The following is a 19,594-nucleotide window of genomic DNA, read 5'->3' on the forward strand; positions in this document are numbered from 1 at the left end:
GACATTTCTGCCGACATTTTAAGGCATCGTGTGATTTTACTGAAAACATTCTCGCTGTTCTTAATTCTTTGATGGCTGAAAACGGATGCAAAGAACAGCGCACGTCGTTTCAAAGAGATTTGATTAAATTTGAAACGCTAAACGACGACAATACACGAAAGGGTTTCTCAGATTTTAGGTTTTCATTGCTGGTAGCTTTGAGGTGACTATGGCATGAAGTTCCTTGAAAAACTGGAAATGATCAAGACAATAGTTCGAAACTAAAACGTTCTCCACGTGTGAAACAAATACTGGTACATCAGCATAATAAGAACCGGTTCAAAACTAGTAGAATAGCCCGTAGCTGATTTCACAATGTTGCTATTTTGGTTTCATACGTGTTCTTTTTCTCATACAACGCTTTCAGCCAAGTCAGCCGATTTCATCTCATTTGGAAGTGTTTCGTGACGTCAGGTGGACAGATTAACTTTGATAACACGTTGAAATAGCGTTAGTGAGCAATTTAAAACAGAGTCGGTGGTCAGACTCAACCATTCTCTCTCAACGACAATACTACGCGGGTTTTCTGTATATGTTTTAATTTAACGCCTTTGAGAGAAGTGAGAAAGGCCAATTACACCTTCGGGAAGCGATAAAAAGCGATTTCGCAGCCCATAGGATCTAGGTGCTATGACGTAATTCGTGATTGTTTTGGTTAATATTACGGGATGGACAATGAATGAAATTCGAATTCCCTCGGGCCGAGTAAATATTGAATTTCCAGCCGAGACGGCAATGGACGTAAATGGAGAGATGGCTGAAGCACTGTCCACGGTGGAAAACAGCGACAATTCACCGCCAGTTGATGGCATTTTCGCTGCCGAATGTATCTTGAAAAAACGAACCCGAAAGGTAAGAAATCTGCTGTCGAAACCGTATCATATTTGTGTTGATTTTCGCCAGAAGTGCTTCCCTAAATGTGAATTTTCTGCCTGTGTTTTTTTGACAGGGTAAAATCGAGTACTTGGTGAAGTGGAAGGGATGGTCTGCAAAGTAAGAACAATTTTGCATCGACAGTAAAATTATTTTACAGCTACAGAATGATAAGAATATTTTGTTGAATTTTACAGACACAACACCTGGGAGCCGGCCGATAATATCCTTGACGCTCGACTGCTTTTGGCGTATGAAAACAGGTAGAGTCAGAGCGTGAACGAGAATGTCGTAATTTCAGAGCTTTCCATCTGATTATGCAGCGCTTAGAGTTTCGCATCTGGATGACGCGTTTGGTTTTTATTTGCATCTTTTAAAATTTTAGCCGAAGACGAAGAGGAAAACGCTCAAGGTGGCAGCGAGGGATTGCAACAACTTCTAACAAAAAGCCGAGAATCGAAACGGTTAGTGTTGACGTCTCTTTGTATGGAAGAATATTGCAATTTAAATACGTTAAACGTCGATTGCGACAACTCGCGCGCCAAAAAACATCGTAAAATAAACTTTGTGGCCAGATCAAGCATGTTTTAACTTGTCATTGTCCAATGTAGAAATATTATTTATTACGATACTTGTTTGTAATTTCAGGGTCCAAATTTCCTCATGAGAGGCGATGCGAATTCACTGGAGTGGGATGGCATTGAAGACGAAGACTGCAGAGGAAGCTTGCATGAAAGCGACAGCAGTGATTCTAGTTTTGTTGGTGATGATGCTGCAAGCAACGAATTTGAATTCAATGGCACTGAAGTTAATCCGCCAGCGTGTTTGCATTCTCCACATCAAGTTCTTGGCCCGGATTTAAGTTTATCAAGCTCGGATGCAGCACCGCGCTTACAGAGCACCCAAACAGGAAAACCTCTGGGAAACCACAAAATGACAACACTCAACGTTAATGACGCGGGAAGTTCTCGGGAAAAATACACCAATAATTCCAACTCTGAGCTTCCGAATGGGCCGATTTCTGGAGAAGTAGAGGAGGATTTCTCCCTGAGCAAAGCTGCTATCCCTCAGGAGACGAAATTAAAGATCAATTCGGAAGGATTAAACGGTAATGATGAAAAAGGCTCTCTCTGGGGTAGTACATCCGGTAAACCATGGCGTGAAGCCGTGAAAGTTCCCGATAAGATTTATCTCGACTCAGCAGAACGTGAAATCACGAAAACAGCTTCACAGAAACGTCGAGACGGCATAAGCGATGCTGAAACTGGCAGCAACGGGGAATTGAAACAAATGACAATGAAAATGAACGGCGAGAACTTTGTCAATGCATGCTCCGTTACGGCGGACTTTGACAAAGGCAACCACGCAAAATCTAGCAAGTCAGGCAAAATTTTTCGCGTTGAAGGCGGCCAGAATCAGACTGCTACAGCCATCAGTGGCTCCGATGGATTTTATAGAAGTTTTCCATCGCAAAATAAACAGCGCCGAAACGGAGAGTTGCTTGTCTCGGAGATGACGGAAAATACATATGCTTCTCGCGCTTGCCTACCAAGCGAGAATGAACACTCCACAAAATCTACGCCAATTGAAAGCTGGAGGAAGCCTTTGATTGACCAGATCTTCATTACTGATGTAACATCAAACTTTGTTACAGTTACGGTGAAAGAGTGTTTAACTGATAAAGGGTTCTTTCGGCAAAGGTGAAACGCAGATATCATGAATCCGCTTGTCAGCTAAAACTACTACCAGCCAGCGAGAGTTTCATTTCCCAGTGCATCTGTTCATAGACGTGGATGTGTATACAGTTGTCAACAATTTTACGGTCGCTTGATGACCTTTGCGCCATGCTAATGGATCATTTGAGCATGGATTGAGCGTTCTTACATTCAGTTCGTTACCTTACAATAGGCTAGAAGAGTAAAAACAACGAAACCTTTGCAACATCTTTGACGTCGCGTGTCGTAACTGTTCCGAAATTGACTAGATTCATTCCCACGGTAGCTTTGAAGTTGTACGAGTTCATTGTTGGGTTTTTCTGTTGGATTTGTGGTTGTCGTTTTGATTAAATCTAACTTATAAAGCAAGCATCAATGCTTAAATCAAAACATAGGGGCCACGATTAAACACATATGCGATGTCTGCCAGCTTATTGAAACATCGGGAAATCAACAACCACGTCTTCTCGAGACCCCACAAAAAAACAAATTGTGTTAGATCAAACTACAGGTAAACTGAAAGTTTAGTTGTAAATTCTAGAACGCTGTAAATAAAACTGTTCTCCCGCTGGCACGAGCTCTCTGTCGTCGATGATCACAAAGGATCCGAACTGTGAGCAAACTAAGTTGTTCTCATTTACATCAACCAGCAGAAATATGGGGAGAAAATTTTGAGATCTTTTCCATAAAGCAAAGTTTTATCCTTAGTCCACTACAGTTCACACATACGTGTTTGGAGTGAACATTGTTTGTTAAGCCACGAAGCCGGCATTATAAGTTTTTTTTAATAAAAACATAGGATAAACCAGCAAAGAAAAACGGCGAAAAATTAAAGTAGCGTATATGATCTTAGCTTCGCGAATGAAGACTTGAAATCGTCATTGACAGCGTTATTAAAAACGCCATACTTTGTAATGAAAACAAGTAAATTGAAGATTGTTAGATATTTCCAGAATGCACTTAATCCTCGATTTGAAATCTTACGAATTTTTTGATAAGCCATACAGAATTATTCGATACGTGTCTTGTTGAATATTTCAGTCGGGGAGATTAAATAAAACTGCCTACATGTGTGGGCGCTATGTGTAGGTCCAAAGCGGCCGTTGAGTTAAAGTTGTGTACAGAAGACGTGTATTAACCGAAATAAAAGTTAACATTAAATGCTACTTTCATTGTGGATCTTTTTGCTCTATCATCGCCGTAATTGTAAATGCACAGGCTTCTACGATGGGTTTTGGAAACCCATCGTAGAAGCCTGTGCATTTATTGGTGCCGACGTGGTTTTCCTAGTATCGACGTAAAATATTTTCGTTTGAAGAAACGACAGCAATTTACGAAGCTTCTTTCCAGCAATAAATACGAATTAACTTTTCACTTCATCCACCGGATAAAAGGAAAAGTGGCGACGGTATTTCAGAGTTAATTTACGAAATTTCCATTTGGCTTGCTCATGCATGTTACAACTTCACTCGGGCAACTCGAGTAAAAGATAACAATGTTTACATGCACACGTTGGGTATTTGCAATTATTCGAAATAATAAATCAAGCTTGCTTTTATTACAAATTGTCAAGGACTCCTGTGTAGGTTGAATATCGTCGTGATGCGTGCGTAAGTCTAGCGTCGAGGATGTTAATTTTACAGAAATAATTGACTGAAAATAATATTCTTAAAATAGGCCGCTTCGATGTGAATACTTGCCACGCAGGCTGAACGTAAAAAAATAGTTCTTGTTTTCGAGGTGCGATTTCGAAATCAGTCATGTCATGAAATATTCAATTCTCTCCACTTAGGTAGTTGTTGGCCAGAATAAGACAACTGCTTTGATAAACTGATAAAAAAGCACTTCTATTAAAATAGTACGTGTTAAACGACAAAGGTTTGGCGCAAAAGTGCACTTTGAATTGGTATAGAAATTTTGCATTTTGTGCAAACGAAAATCGCACGGAAACAAAAAACTGCACGATGAATGAATATCGAGAGAAGCAGCTTTTTTTTATATAAAATTTAAGTAGGATTCTTTATCTTATCGAGTTTAACTGAACGAAAAACCTCTTTAAGTCTCAGGCGTTTTTCATCCTAGATTTCCAATAATAAAACTTGACATTGAGATAACGTCACAATTCATTGTCAAAACTGTTACATAAACCTCGATTAAAATTCTCTACCTCATCGAGTTCAAATGAAGGAAGAATCTTTTTATGTCTCGGGCGTTTTTCATCCTAGATTTTCCAATAAAAAAAACTTGACATTGAGATAACGTTACAGCTCATCGTCAAGATCGTTCTTGGAGAAAAAAAGCTGGAGAAATGTTTGTGTGACGCTTCTCTGTTTCGCCCTAACTTCTTCATCACGAACACGTACTGTATCCGTGGGTATATAATTAACAAATGCTGACATTCGCAAGGAGAAAGTGTCTGATTGAAGACAACACTGCAAATAGTTAGTTTCACGCTCCAGATCTGACAAACAGTTACGCGTCATCACGTACTTTGTGAAATAAAGTTTCTGAAAAAAAGGACAACTGGCATCATAAAAGCCATTGAATTGAGTAATCGCGAAAGAAAATTCTATACTCGACACTCCACCAACTTTTATATTCAACCCACGCAATTACGTGTTTGGAGTCGATTAAGGGAGGTTTCCAGATGGAATATGCGTCCGCTTGGACATCTCTGATCGTTCGTGCCTAGAATTTGAACCGGATGGGCTCCCAGCTGGTATCAACGGAAAAATCGATCAATTTGAAAATTTAGGGCCACCGGTAAACACATTATAAACAATTTTATTCACCCATTTGGTTCAATAACCATCTCCTTCTGTGATAACAAACTGTCCAACCTACAACACTGTAAAATAGAAACAAGTGACAGCGTTCTTCATGGCAAAATAATCAATTTTAGAAGCAAATGGGAATAGAAAGCATGCAAGATTCTTTAAATCCAGGGATCTTGCGGAAAATTCATTGATTACTACACGGCTAATCGTTTTCTCGGCAATGCCAATGTAACGTTTATCTCGTATATTCTCGCCTAAATATTAAAGCTGCGGGCTGTGTAATTTTAAAACGTCACAATGATGCAATGAAAGTATAAGTGCTGAAAAATACTCTTTTAAAAAACATGTTTTTGTCGAGTCATAATTTCAATGCGTAACTTCACCTTCCACAAATCAAATGGAAAACATCCAGGTGAAATTGAACCTCCTAAAATTAAGGATTATTTAAATTTGTCGTAAACAGGATACATTTTGTTGACTTATAACGACTCATCTTGAATCACGAATATTTGTTTTGAGAATTTGCTGGATTTTCAGCTGTTGTTCGAGTTCATGATGGTAGACGCACCTATTGCAGTCTTGCAAAACCACATTAGAAACTTCGAATTAGTCAATAACTCATAATCTACATCCGGTAAAATTCCCTTCTAAACAATCTCTCCGTAGGCAAAAATGGGTGGGTACTGACTTTTTTTTAAGCAGAAACTATAATAAATATGGAAAAGGTTGGTGATGTCAGGCTACAACTATTTATTTATTTCAATAGGGTGTGTTGGCGCTTTAAAGAGGTACATGGAGCTACTTTTCATGACTCGGGAAATACTGATGTTTTCAAAGAAGATATCTGCCCAAGGAGATAACATTCTAGGTCATTAATAGGGCTGGACCACGACATAGCTACACGTGTCCATGCACATACTGACAACCTGATGAAAGGTTTCATTAAAAGGACGGAGGAGGGTAATAATTAAACACAGAAGAAATTAATACACAATTTATCCAGACACCACTAGATTCCTTATAATAGTTTTTTTTTTTTTTTTTTTTTTTTACATAAACGGATTTGGTTATAGAAACTGTTTTGATTGTGACACAAGATGTCAAGGGTTTATCAAGAGCACGGCAAGGTAAAAATATATCGATGTTCGATAGGATTCGAGACCAAGCTAAGAAATTTTGCATTTGTATGTTCCCCTGCCTGCGCCAAACGCTCGCTTGGAGGTAAACTAGCGAAAAGTGAGTGCGCGAAAGACTTCTTCAGCGCAGACAGAGTAAAAATGGATGGAGCTGAAATGGAGAGCCGGTTTTATTTCATAAAGATGTCATGCCATTTTCCTTCTTATTCCTAATAGTAAAAACCATGGGGAGATGGGATTTTCATTCTCCTCCCATAGGAAAAGCTCGCCGGGCCCCTTCTATTGCGGCTGTCATAAGCGATATGATTCAGGGATGACTGAAAGTTGAAATAAATCAACCAAAATAATTTATCCCAGTGGTGTTTTCTAGGAATAAAACAGTTGTTGTAAACTTGTCCCACTTTTAATCAAAGGATCTCCATATTTTATACCAAAAATTGTTTCTAAGAGTCAAGAGACTAGTTTAAAACCTTTTAGCAGTATTGAACCTAGGTCCGTTTAATGAAGCCGATTGTCTTAAACAGGAAATTTATTTTTTATATCGATGACGAGTCAGGTGGTGAAGTTTAACCCCATACATCGCACACAGATTTTTTTTTTCATTACGTAGTCGGTCCGAAAGATAGCACTAGCTGACTTTTTTCCACTGATCGCTTGAAATCATTCTTTGATGGCGTTCAGCGTCAGTTATTGACGATGAGGAACATTGCAGAGATAATTTTAATCATCAGAATGTGCGTGTGTTTAACCCTTTTACTCCCAAGATCTCGATAGTAATTCTCCTTACTTTCTGCCATACAACTCATATGATGTTTGTTTGAAGAATTTGCTCTTGGATTAACTAATTGTCCCCTAATTGATATTTGTGATTATTCTCATCACTTGTCTTCTTAGTATTGTATTGATATTGTAAGGAGAAATTCTGTCTCGGTCACTCATGGGAGTTGAAGGGTTAAAACACTTTTCTTTTAGGTTTTGCTTTAATTATGAATTAAATTTTCAAGATTTTAACTTATCGAAACCACTGAAAAAAGCTTAAATATCACAATCGCAACGTGAACAATGCTGTTTAAAGTGAAACCGGGAAAAATGCAGCAAATGTTACAAAACGAAATGTAAATTAAGTATATTTTTCAAAACAAAAACGAGATGTATTTTGACCTCGCATTATGACTAAACGTAATTGTCTATTAATCAACTTGTTTTCTAAGTTAAAGGCTGACAGGAAATTCCATATGAGCGTCAGTTCTTACTTCATCTCTGTCAACAGGGTGATTTAAAGAGTGCTCTTTGGACTTCACTAACTTCGCTCTTTTCACGTTACTAACTATGCGCAAAATCTCCTTAAAACGTACTACAGAGCCAAAATTTTATGGTAAATAAGACCTCAAGGAATTGTCAGCATGTGCGAAAGTTTGAGGCCACTAAAGCCAGAAATCGCCCCTCACTCTGAATACGAAAACCACAATCTTCAACGAGAATTCCTTTGTCAACGCTACATTTAATTTAAATTGACTTTACACAAATGATTAATGTTTAAATCTCCGGAAACGTTGTTCTTAAAAGGAAAAAAACACCTCCCACAAAGGTAATAAACAAGTGTATGTGACTGGAATTCTCAATGAGATGTATTTTTGTTCGAGGATTTTTAAGCTTTTAATATCCTTCAGAATAAGATGCTACTTAAACTTAACCGCTCTCGAGGAAGGGCCAACACTGAGGTGCCTCGCCGAATTAAGGGTTAATCAGTGGCTGACTATTGTCGTGTTTTATTCCGTCAAATAATTACGGATTATTTACGACAGTGACTACGCGTTTGTTAAACAAACGTTTGTTATACTCAAAATTAGCTTTTTCATCGCAATGAGTATGCAAATTTGTGACAGCTTAGGTTCTCTTAGTTGCTAGGAAAACTAGAAAAAAATAAACGGTAGCTTTTTCATTTTGTGTACCGTTTGTACGTTGTTGTGGACGTATTTGTGAAAATCATGGTTGTACTGATCAAAGTAACGCTTTATTCCGTCAAATATTTCACTGAGTTTTAATGATATTAACCCTGAGTTTTTGATTGATCGAGTAAGTTTGACCTCAATTAGCTTTTTATGGTCAACAGAGCTTCTCGGTTACTGCAAAAACTAAAAGAACGAACATCAGCCCCGTAGTTAGAACTTACCTAAGTGAAAATCAAGGCAGGGTGGAGTGATAACAGTCTTTGGGGTGAAAAAGCTTCTATGAGTTGAAAGAATGTGCGGTCGCTGATTGCATGAAACAACTTGTGAAACTCCACCTTTTTTTTTTGTTTTTTGTTTTTGTTTCATTTATGACGTCATAAATGGACTCTGAACTGTTTGTGAGTTGCGCGAGCAAAAATTGTTTCTTGTTTCAGTGTAATGGGATTTCTTATTCTGAAAAAAAAAAAATCTTAAACACTATCACTGTAAGACGACGAACAATCGAGAATACTTTAGAATAACTCGGCCATAAAACGAATTTGCAATCAAATCTAGCGTAAGAAGTTTCAAACCCACAGCAAGATTTCACCGCGCACTGCTCGGTGCCTTAAAAGGAATGGTATTATTGTGTCAAGCCAACTCAACTTGCACGTGCGGTACAACATATTTTTCATATTGTTTTTTTTTAAATTAAATTGAGTCTCAAATAACGTGGTTAATGGACAGTCAAGTAAACAAAAAACACTTAATTCTTCAACTTTCTCTTTTTTTCAAGATTTCATTTCTTTGAAATCGCTTCGAAGACTGGAACATTCAGGAAATATTTCAGCTGAAAACTGTACGTTTATCGTTGAAACAATATTACGATTTTGAAAGCTAAATAGGAAATGGTTTGCAGCCTTCTTGCCGGTTATATTGATTTATAAATTCCACTAGTAGAGTGGATAAAAAAATTCAAAAGATCGGACAAGAAACGGAGAGTGACTAAAAAAATAAAAACAAAAACAAGAAAAAACACCATCTCAAATTTACGTTAAGTGATGTTTATCTGATAAAATCTGATCGATTTAAAAGCCGATTGAGGCTTAAGTAGGTTACGATTAAAAGCTTTTAAAACACTTTGACTTCCTTAAACTCAACCTTACGATTGAGATGAACCAGAGAAATATTATCATGATAAACCCACCGAAGCAATTATAAAGTAAAAATCGTGCTCGCGACCGCACCTTAGGTGAAAATGGTATCTGTGAACGCATGCCAAATATTTAGGGCTTTAATTATATTTGACTGAATTAAGTGAAAGGCTGCTCTTATCTGTGGTTTTTAAGATAAGAATAAAGACTAATTCAACTATAAATAGTATCACGTTTACCACCGACCTCAGAAGGTCGCCCAGTTATTACGGCGGCAAATCTTCACAAACATCACCGCGTATAACGTTTTAAACCGTTCTTGTTTATTTTTTATACCCACAATAAAGTGAAACGGTTTCAAAAGACCCCAGCAAAAGTTCTCACGTTTTATTTAGGGTGTATATCAAATACTATGGTTTATCACCATTTAAACGGGGCTCTCAACCTATATCGGTATATTGCGGGAGTTCTTAAAAATAACAGTTTTGATGCGCAACTGCCAATGTCTAGGCAGCGTGAACTGTTTCATAGACTAACTTTTTTTTATCGTAATGCTTTAAGTATGACAAAAGGCAACTAAAAATCTTTCTCACCTGATGCATCGACGACCCTATCTGTTCTTGAATAAGTATTTTAACCCCCATAATGAGAAACTCATTTTAAGCCGATTCACTCCGTCTAAAATAAATTTTACACATCGTTTTAAAAGCGTTTCAATTTTGTCAACTTTTCCTCCACCGCATCATAAAAACAACGTCCCTCCTACTTCTTTTATTGCACCACTCTTTCTATACAGAAAATATTTATTGGGGATCTTAAAAAATTGTGAACATTAACAAAGCCTGACCACAACACTGGGAACTGCGTTCCCAGCTCTTTGCGAGAAGTGCGTGGGTTCTTTATCGTCCACTGCTAACCAGTACAAAGAAGCTCACGGTTTATCGTCCTTAGCCAAGAATGTGATACCAAAAGAAGTATTGTTTGCGTGGTGGTGAATTCTTCGGTCGGCACGCTAGCGAAACGCAGTGACACTTTTCATTAATACGTAGAAGATGAGTTACGAGCATGATTTACCGCAGTAATTAATTCAGTTCAACAGCCCTTTCGAACTAAACAGAAAATAAGCTCTTTTTTCAGCCGTTTTATTTCATTTGTCTCAAGACCTTGCGATTGATATCTGCTAGAGCAATAAATTAAATGAACAGAGGGGTTAAAAAGAAGGAAAATCACGATTCACATTCCTAACGAGCCTGTTCGGCCATAGTACACGCTGCCATTTTCTCCTTGTGCACGGGATCCTCCCACGCGCTAATTACACTCCGTAAAGATGGATTTTCAGTGCCATGCACGTTTTTCCGTTCGTAAAAAGGACGTAAATTAAGCCAGCTGGGAGATGCACAAAACAACCTGATCCCACGTGGTGCAATAATGATTTGATTGATTGATTGCTGCATCACGAGGAAATCTCAAAGGTCTCCGCGATTTCTTGTACTAACTCTTTCATCAAGTGGATTCGAAAAGCCAATAACTTTCATCACTAAGTTTTTCCCTACGTCACTTCTGCTAAAAATGTTCGGAACTTTGCTCCTCACTAATCGACGTACGTAGGTTTGATGCTGCGCAGTTTGACTTGTACTGTGACTGGCATTCCTGTTTGTGCGACAATAAGACTTAGAGGCATTGCAATCTTTGCTCATGGATTTTCTGTGTATGTGTGAATAGGTACGCTGCTTTCACAAGATTACTTGACAGTTTTCAAGGAGTATATCACCACATTCATGGATTTTTATTCTTCTCTGTGTTCAATTTTATAATGCATCAATTCAGTGTCCGTTATACAGAAAGAGTTTATAGGATTTCTTGATCGGCCTTACTCTAATTAAAAAAAGTTTCCAACGTCGCTTTTCTCTTCTATTTGCAAAAGCGAGGGCGGAACACTTCAAAAATAGAAAATACGTGGGAACGTTGTCTCCGAATTTTCCGCATTCGGAGACAGAATCTTCGATTAAACCTCACAAAAATGGTGTCAGCAGAAAGGTAAAACAAGGGGTATGAATGTTGCAACATTCTTTTAATTATGTTGCTGCTTCAGTCCTTTGCAACTGGAAATAACTGTCCAGACTGGAAATAACTGTTCACAAACTTTTCACGGTTGTTTCATCACAAAATAAGACCACACTCTTCGCCACCAGCGTACTGATGACCCTCTTAGGAAATCGGAAGACTCACGAAAAGCTTGCTGACTGTACCCGACGTTAATTTTTCAAATTTTTCTAGTTCTCCCACTGACATCCTACGTCGGGAGCTCATTGCTCCTGCCTGCATGAGTTATTACGCACGTAAAACGATAGAAGATGCGGTCTGTTGTTTAATCCATATATGGTTAGAACAGAAAGAAGCTAACGGATGCATGAAAAAGAAAATTAAAGTTTTAAAACAAAACATAGAATACCTTTCATTGGCTCAGCGTGGTAGAGAGAGCAGAAGTTGCCTGCAGTATATTATAAAATGTAAATACTCTCTTACCAATTCTTTCGAGTTGAATTTGGATATGTGAGGAAGCACTACGTTAACAAAAGTAACTAAAGTTTTAGACAACATTCAACTCAAGTGAATTAGACAATTATGTTTGACTTTCCCGGTCGAGTAAATGTAACGAGTCGATACAGTAGACTGCGTCCAATAAAAACCCAATAGTTTGACATCGTACTAGAAAAAAAGTGAAAATTTGAGTCATCTCATAACCCATTAAAATAAAGAAATTCGAAAGGATGGGTCAAGAATGAGTTAAAATTCGGCCGGAATGTACTGCCCTTTTCTGGACTTTAAGTGAATAGAAATGTAGTTTCCGCAACCTTCAGCTACTGAATCGTGAGTTGACTAGCAAAAGGAACAGTCATGGTGGGATTATTAAAAAAGCTACAGAACCATTTTACAGTCAATTTTGGCATCAGAGCATCGCCTTTGAATACAGTAAAACCAAACCCTGAAATATTCGTGGGTTCTCAAAGATTGACAGGGATAAGTTGAAATATCCTGAGAAATCTCGAGTGTTATCTTAAGAATCTTGCATATCTTTGAAATATTGTAACTTTTTTTAATGAAGTGAAATGCAATTAAGAATACCAAACTTCCTCGATCAAACTTCTTTTCCTTCAAAATATTAGTGTCCAAAAATAAATTTTTCATCGAACAAAATGAAAGTAAACGCTGCAGAAATCTACTATGAACACATGCAAGTTGCATTAATGCGCCCTCTCCTGGCAGCGCTAAAAAATCCATCTCACAATCTCTCCCAAATCTTTCTTTTTTTCCTCAATCACACGCGCATTACTTCTGTAATATTTCTCCAAATTCCAATGTAATATGGTGTACTAGTCCTCGGAGATGGCAATTTTTCTGTAGCTACTACATCATTAGTCGAAGTTCTTGACGAGGTTTCTTTGTTACGGGTTAAAGTCCTTCGTCTCGTTGTTCGTATCATTGTTTTCTCAGTCTGAGACGAGACGATTTTTGACTGCCGAGATAACTTTGGGTGGGATTTACCATAATAATGACGTTTGTAAAATTCATTCGTGGTCTGATTTGTAAGAACAAGGTAGAAATGAAAAAAGGAGAATCCTGTCATGGCCACACCAAAGAACAAAACAACAAGGAATAGTATTGCCAGCAAGGGTTGCCGAACCAGCAAATACTGCAAGGAAAAGATAAAAGGAGTTACTGCTGCAGCAATTTCTGTCGTTGCAAAGATTTTCAAGAGATTGACGAAAGTTATTCAGGGTTGCCCTGGTTTTGCTTTAATTCGCTTTGTAATTGGTCTAGAAAACACGCGCCACTTTGTCAGCCAATCAGATCTGACACTAAGGTCATTTCGTGGCTTGGCGCTTCGGGTAGTTTCCTAGTTTTTACCCCGAGGTCTCATTTTCTGCTCGTGTTATTTTCCTATGTTCTGATTGGCTGTTATGATTGGTTTTGGTTTTATGTCACTCGAAATGCATACTCAAGTGTATGCATGCAAGTATGTATTGTCCTACTGGTAGATATGCTGGACGGCAATTTGAGAGGTCTGGGTTAGAGCCCTGGATGAGTCATTGTGTTGTGTTTTCAGGCAAGAAACTGTTCTTCTCCCCCAGTGCCTCTCTCCACCCAAGATTATTAATGGTAGCAGAAAATTGGTATGCAGGGAAATTTGATGAATTTCTAGTGGCTGATGGTGATGGGATGCATTCTACCTAAAGGTGTCCCCAAGGGTATAAATGAGTAGGGTTGAACTGTAGGTAAAGGCTGACAAAATGCAGGGGAATACCCTGTTAGGGGCCAATCCCTCAGATGAAATATTATTCCAAGATGTTTCATGCTAAAGAGGCCAGAATAAGTTCCAACAGCTATGCAAGTTGGCCTCAGACACAAGATTTATCTATCATCTACTCTTCATCATGAAGTTCTGTTCATGAGATAATTTAGAGGGGTATGCAGTGGATCTTGTATGACAATGTAAATTATCCAATTTTTAATATGAATTACCTGGGTTAAAAATCTGATTCCTACAGGATAACGCTTTCCATCATAGGCCTCATAATTCATGGTGATCAGGCCTTTTGAGAGCACAATATAACCAAACACAACTGCTATCACAAGTGTCCCATACACGCAAAGTATTGCAGTACTTATGATGAAACACAAGAAGAACTTGTAGTTTTTCTTTCCAATGCAGTTGTTCACCCAGGAGCAGTGATGGTCAAAACGACTCACACACACATCACATAGAGCTGTTGAAATAAAATAATAGAGTCACCAGAACATGTCAATGGGTAAAAGCATAACTGGGGTGATGTCAGGCTGTATTAACCCTTTAACTCCCAAGATCTCATTAGAAATCCTCCTTACTGTCTGCCATACAATTCTTGTAATGTTGATTTTGAGAATTTGGCATTTGATCAACTTATGATCCCCTAATTGATATTTTTCTTTATTCTCATCACTTGTAGGAGAAACTCTGTCTTGGTCTCCCATGGGAGTTAGAGGGTTAAACAGGGTTCTCTTTCAATTTGTAATAATATACAAGAAAAAAATTGCACATGTCTGATAAGCTGAAAATGTTAGTGCATTTTTAATGTAACTTGAGTGCAAAGTCTTAACAGGAGTGCAAACAATAAAAATTTTATGTCAAAATTTTGTCCATGTAGATATTCTGTAATGCTTTTTTTCACATAAATCATTAACATGATTTTGAGTGCAAATAAACATAAGTAAGTTTAGTTGTCTTTGAAAAATTTACTTGCACTAATTAACACAAAATTGTACTCAAAATCTCATTGTTATCTACACAAACAAGCTGCTGTTGCCATCATAGATGGCCTAATGCTGAGCAAGCTGGACTCCAGGTGAAGAGGCGTTGATTCAAACCCCTTACCTTGTCATGTTTCTGTGATCTTAGGTAAGACACTCAACTCTCTACACCTTGACATCAATATGGTTATTCTCCAAACTTTCCTCTCTACATTTCTTGTCATACATGGGGAGAATTTGTTTCAAACAGTCAAGAGCCTCTTAAGAAGAGGGGGTGAGGGCACTGGCGTCATTAGAAAATGCAAAACCATAGAAAAAATTCATCCAAAATTGCAAAACCAAAAAAAATTTGATCAAAAGCCAAAAACCCTATGCAAAACCATCAAAACTGATAAATTTTCACATCCCAGTTGTCAAAACCCTAATCGATCCACAACAGTGGTGACAAGTGGAGCATACAGAAGTTTTGCAACTATTCCAGATCAGTAGAGGCCCATAATTGCCACTCAGATCAAAGAGAAAACGGAACCCAAATAGGAAAAACCAAAAACCACATAGATATTAAATCTGAAAACCTATTAGAATTTTTCACAAAAACCGAAAACCAAATGCTAAAAAATGGAAAATATGCAAACTGCATGAACACCAAAACAGAAAAACTGAAGTTTTTTGACACAACAATTGAAAAACCAATCTTAAAAAAAGACAAAAATGCAAAAGTGAAAATCCCAATGTCCCTCACCCTAGATAATGGTGATCAATTCCTTTGTTCTTAGACCATTTGGTTCAAAAGCAGACTTGAACTTTTTTGTTTTCACAGATATTAGTTGGTATTAAGTTTTACAGCCAATCAACATGCATGGCTGAACCTCTTAACCCAGAGTCCAGCATGCTAGCATCCAGGCCACCACATCTCCCACACACTCTTTTGGCACCTGTATGTAGTTTCAGATAGTGTCAAATAATTAATAACAACCTGGCTTGAACTTGATGTTTTAAAGAGACTACTGGGAGGTAATAGTTAAGTACATATCAACAATTAATGTACTTACAGCAATGTTTTGATCTTGCTGGCTTAATAAACTTGCATGTAGAACACTCTTGTGTTGTGTAATATACACCATCAGGGTTATAGTCATTCATGTACTCAGTGTGATTTGTCACTTTTATCACACCAGGATCATTTGTACAACAAACCAAAAACAGCATCACATTGATGGCTATAAGAATATATGTAACAATGCTAAATGTATTCATTTTGTCAAAGTAAGGAATGACTTTGAAGCTGTAGATAGCAGTCCCTCCACTCATAAGGAAGCCATAAAGAAGCTGAATACAAGGATTTCTAGAAAGAGACAAAATTAAATTATCTGAAATGAAAGTTTACAAAGTTATCAATTCAAAACACTCTAAATGTCAGCTTTAGAACTTCTCTACCAATTCCCACGAATGACTTATTTGATAAAATTAATTATCTAATGGGTAAAAAGTCTGGAGAAAAAATACAGCAACATCCACTACAAAAAACAGTTCAAGTTTCCTACCAGATGGTGATAGGCTTGTAATTTTTCAAATGTAAGTGTTATAACATGTGTGGCGTCAAAGGGAAGTGGAGAGAGGAAGGATTGATGTTAGAATGAGGCTGCAGTCTGCAGACAGTACGGCACAACTCGTCGAGATCTCATGCATGCAAAAGGGATTCTGCCACGTGGAATGTACGTTTAAGTAAGACAGGAAGAAAATTGAGCACGCATCTGCCATGCTCTGCAGACAGGTGTTAAGAACAAGGAAGCTGTTACCCTCATGTCAGGCGACTGACTTGTCACGCGACTTTTAAAAATCAAACACTACCTTGCTCCTAAATCAAAGCCATTAAAATAACTTAGCATACCTTTTAAACAAGAGATAAGTTGTAGCACTTCTTATGATGCCAGTTAAAGCTGCTGGAACGCACTTTTCAAAAGTAGACTTCGTCAAATGGGAAACCTAAATTAAAGATAAATAACATTGCTTTAATTTCATGGACAAAGACATCTACGTGCTTACTCAACCAACAAAGGCATATCTGACACAATTCCACAATTGCTTATTTCAATGATAGTTGATTAGTTTTGCTTAGCGTTAAAAAAAGACTTCACTATATATAAGCGCAGAAGAGCTACACAAAAAGACAAGACACTCACTGAAAACAATTTTCTTCGTAGAAAACCTACTAAACCAGTTCGATGAAAGTCAGTACTTCCAAAAAAAACTACATATGATAGGGTAACAAAAATTAAAGTATATATAAACGCCATGAAGAGAAAATCCATCCTTTTCGACTTTGACAAAGCAGACGATTGCACATCAGTCCGCATCCGCCATCTTTGTTTACCGTTGGAAAATATTTGATGTATGAATACATGTACGGTCCCGAAAACGACCACTGACTATCCTGTGGGCTCAAAGATTATTGATTGTTTTTCACGTTGTTATAGCAACTAACAATGAGCCAATCAGAAGGCAATCAGACATCTGTTGCATAGCGCGGACAAAACAGTTTCAGACTGTTTATATCAGAGAGTTTTACGTTTGACTATCATTTTTGAAGACAAGGACTGTTAAGGTAAGTTCTTTCGCTTTGGTGTCCTCGATTTTTCCGAGAAATATTCGTTTCTTGGCGAATTACGTCCTCCAACAGAGTGCAATCAGATTGCATGATCTCCAATTTCCCCTATCGTGACGGAGATATTGTACACGTTGCAAATTTTGTTTCAAGCAATTTTTTTGCTTTTCTGTTGCACTAGAATCGCATTTAAGCGAATATGAACATCGTTTCATTCCATTATTAGCTCTCTGTGTTCCTCACTAAGACTGCGGCTGATTTAAAACCACAGAATGGCTACGAAACTCAATTTTCTCTTTGCCACAAGATTTCATCTCGTGCTCAAGGCAACTTGCCATCAAATATCAAAGAGAAGCCTTTTTTTCTTGTGGACACAAACCTTTTTCAACCAAATAATTAAAACGTTCTTGTCTCCTTGTAGGATCAAACAATATGGCGTCTATTGTGTCTCCTATCGCACAACCATCAGGACCAAAATCAGTTTCTCGACCCAAGCGCTGGAGCGAGGAAGTGGAAGAAGGTATCAGATACTTCCTTTTCTTCTATGAACCTCACAATATTTATCATAAAATGGCTAACTATCATAAGATTGTTTTCCTCTATGACTTCTGAAGCATTCACTAACTTTCTTTGTGAAATTTGCTTTTTACTAGCTTACAGATTTCAGATCGCTGGCTATAGAGATGTACACGAATACCGCGATGTCAAACAAAAAGAACCTGTAAGTTCCTCGAGATTTTATTTACTTCAGGAGTGTGTATTGTTTTACTTCCTAGTCATGACCCTTAAGACTTCTTTTTTGCGAGGTTTGAAACAATTTATGCGCACAAAAGGAGACAGAAGAACCTTCGTAAATGAAATTACTGTGGTGTTTCCTACGTGAATACATGTAGGTATAATTCGGGTTAGGCGACCAAAATCCGTTTTCACTTCTAAGCAACGAGCTTCAGACCCTCTTTCCGGCCCCATTAGGTTGAAGTTCTGCTCAACCCTAATCTTTTTTTATCTACAAAGTTAAGCTTATCGTTAAGATAGTCGTAATTGCTTGATGAATTTTGTCAGGCTGTGACCCTTCGTGAGCTTCCCCATGCCCACTATTTATTTTGGGGTTATTGAGACACATACAACTGGTGCTCCAGAGTGCGTTTAATCTCCTATGAAATTCCAAAAAAGCGATTTCTAACGATATTCGTCTTTAAAAGAAAGGTACTGTGGACAAGTTAGGTTCATGCTGTTTGCTAAGGCTATCGATAGTTTACTCAGACCCATAATCTTCTTTGAAACAAACAGATTATAAATTCAAATGATAAACTTAAGTTCTCTGATAATGATTATGATCCTTGTGTTTCTTGACTTAGGATCGCTGGCCTCATAATGGCTATGTAAAGAAACTTCAGCGCAAAGATGGCTGCTTCATTTACTTCGATAGGACCAGAGAATGCACTGACAAAGATGTTTACAAATGCAAATTGTATGGATATTAAGAGTGCCTTGAGGAAATTATATTGTTTGATGAACGTAATGTCAGATTGCACTTTACAAGAAGTAGCTAGGGAAAATCAAACTGAGCAAGATTTATTACAATTTATGAAAGCAGAATGAGGTTAAGAACTGAAAAATGAGAAAGTTGTAGCTGTTTTTAGTGAAATATTATTTAATGAAAAATTATTAAGTTGCAATTTCCTTTAGCCATAATATTTTACAATAGCTGTAAAAATGTCATTTGTATGTACCTACTGTAAAATTCAAACATTACTTTTAATATTAGTGATTATTTTGTATCAACTTAACTTATGGAGGAGATTGTGTACAAAGACAAATTTCACATAAGAATGTTTTTCTGTAATGCATTGTATTAATTAAAGTTCAATATAATTGTGGAAAATATCAATTAAAAACTAGCTTTTACAAAGGTTAAGAAAAATTTTGATCAGAAAATGATTTTTCTCAGTTTGTTAATTTAAGTTCATTTTCAATCTTATTGAAATGCATTTCTCTTGAAGTGCATAAGTAGATGGCAATTTCATGCTGCCTGTTGGCCAAAAAGTTGTTCACATAATTACTATCCCCCTCTA

At 37.5% G+C, this 19,594-nt stretch overlaps 3 protein-coding genes across 3 annotated transcripts; 2 read left to right on the forward strand and 1 right to left on the reverse strand.

The window, feature by feature from the left end:
• The first annotated feature begins 386 nt into the window (after window positions 1-386).
• LOC131793243 (chromobox protein homolog 8-like) lies at window positions 387-3,785 on the forward strand. The gene is made up of 5 exons (XM_059110661.2): window positions 387-891; window positions 989-1,032; window positions 1,110-1,175; window positions 1,298-1,376; window positions 1,561-3,785. Exons 1-5 carry the CDS (start codon window positions 715-717, stop codon window positions 2,614-2,616), a joined length of 1,422 nt encoding a protein of 473 aa, XP_058966644.2. The 5' UTR covers window positions 387-714; the 3' UTR covers window positions 2,617-3,785.
• Window positions 3,786-11,431: 7,646 nt separating this feature from the next.
• Window positions 11,432-17,277, reverse strand: LOC131793218 (palmitoyltransferase ZDHHC4-like). The gene is made up of 5 exons (XM_059110632.2): window positions 17,098-17,277; window positions 16,806-16,900; window positions 15,967-16,259; window positions 14,150-14,394; window positions 11,432-13,319 (listed from the first exon to the last, which is right to left on the reverse strand). Exons 1-5 carry the CDS (start codon window positions 17,269-17,271, stop codon window positions 12,945-12,947), a joined length of 1,182 nt encoding a protein of 393 aa, XP_058966615.2. The 5' UTR covers window positions 17,272-17,277; the 3' UTR covers window positions 11,432-12,944.
• A 144-nt stretch (window positions 17,278-17,421) lies between these two features.
• On the forward strand, window positions 17,422-19,432 carry LOC131793217 (meiosis expressed gene 1 protein homolog). The gene is made up of 4 exons (XM_059110630.2): window positions 17,422-17,519; window positions 17,941-18,039; window positions 18,173-18,240; window positions 18,878-19,432. Exons 2-4 carry the CDS (start codon window positions 17,952-17,954, stop codon window positions 19,001-19,003), a joined length of 282 nt encoding a protein of 93 aa, XP_058966613.2. The 5' UTR covers window positions 17,422-17,519; window positions 17,941-17,951; the 3' UTR covers window positions 19,004-19,432.
• The last annotated feature ends 162 nt before the right edge of the window (window positions 19,433-19,594 follow it).

This window comes from Pocillopora verrucosa, chromosome 8 (assembly GCF_036669915.1).
Source record: "Pocillopora verrucosa isolate sample1 chromosome 8, ASM3666991v2, whole genome shotgun sequence".
NCBI classification, from domain to species: Eukaryota; Metazoa; Cnidaria; class Anthozoa; order Scleractinia; family Pocilloporidae; genus Pocillopora; species Pocillopora verrucosa.

What these genes read in the sequence shown, in the direction of transcription:
- LOC131793243 (XM_059110661.2), top strand. Translation starts at nt 715, where the DNA reads ATGAATGAAATTCGAATTCCCTCGGGCCGAGTAAATATTGAATTTCCA. An exon ending in TGAAAAAACGAACCCGAAAG is followed by an intron (nt 892 to 988) that starts GTAAGAAATCTG and finishes TTTTTTTGACAG; the next exon opens with GGTAAAATCGAGTACTTGGT. An exon ending in AAAAGCCGAGAATCGAAACG is followed by an intron (nt 1,377 to 1,560) that starts GTTAGTGTTGAC and finishes TTGTAATTTCAG; the next exon opens with GGTCCAAATTTCCTCATGAG.
- LOC131793218 (XM_059110632.2), bottom strand. Translation starts at nt 17,271, where the DNA reads ATGCGGACTGATGTGCAATCGTCTGCTTTGTCAAAGTCGAAAAGGATG. An exon ending in ACTTATCTCTTGTTTAAAAG is followed by an intron (nt 16,260 to 16,805) that starts GTATGCTAAGTT and finishes GTCTCTTTCTAG; the next exon opens with AAATCCTTGTATTCAGCTTC. An exon ending in AGCAAGATCAAAACATTGCT is followed by an intron (nt 14,395 to 15,966) that starts GTAAGTACATTA and finishes TTATTTCAACAG; the next exon opens with CTCTATGTGATGTGTGTGTG.
- LOC131793217 (XM_059110630.2), top strand. Translation starts at nt 17,952, where the DNA reads ATGGCGTCTATTGTGTCTCCTATCGCACAACCATCAGGACCAAAATCA. An exon ending in GAGCGAGGAAGTGGAAGAAG is followed by an intron (nt 18,040 to 18,172) that starts GTATCAGATACT and finishes GCTTTTTACTAG; the next exon opens with CTTACAGATTTCAGATCGCT. An exon ending in ATGTCAAACAAAAAGAACCT is followed by an intron (nt 18,241 to 18,877) that starts GTAAGTTCCTCG and finishes TTCTTGACTTAG; the next exon opens with GATCGCTGGCCTCATAATGG.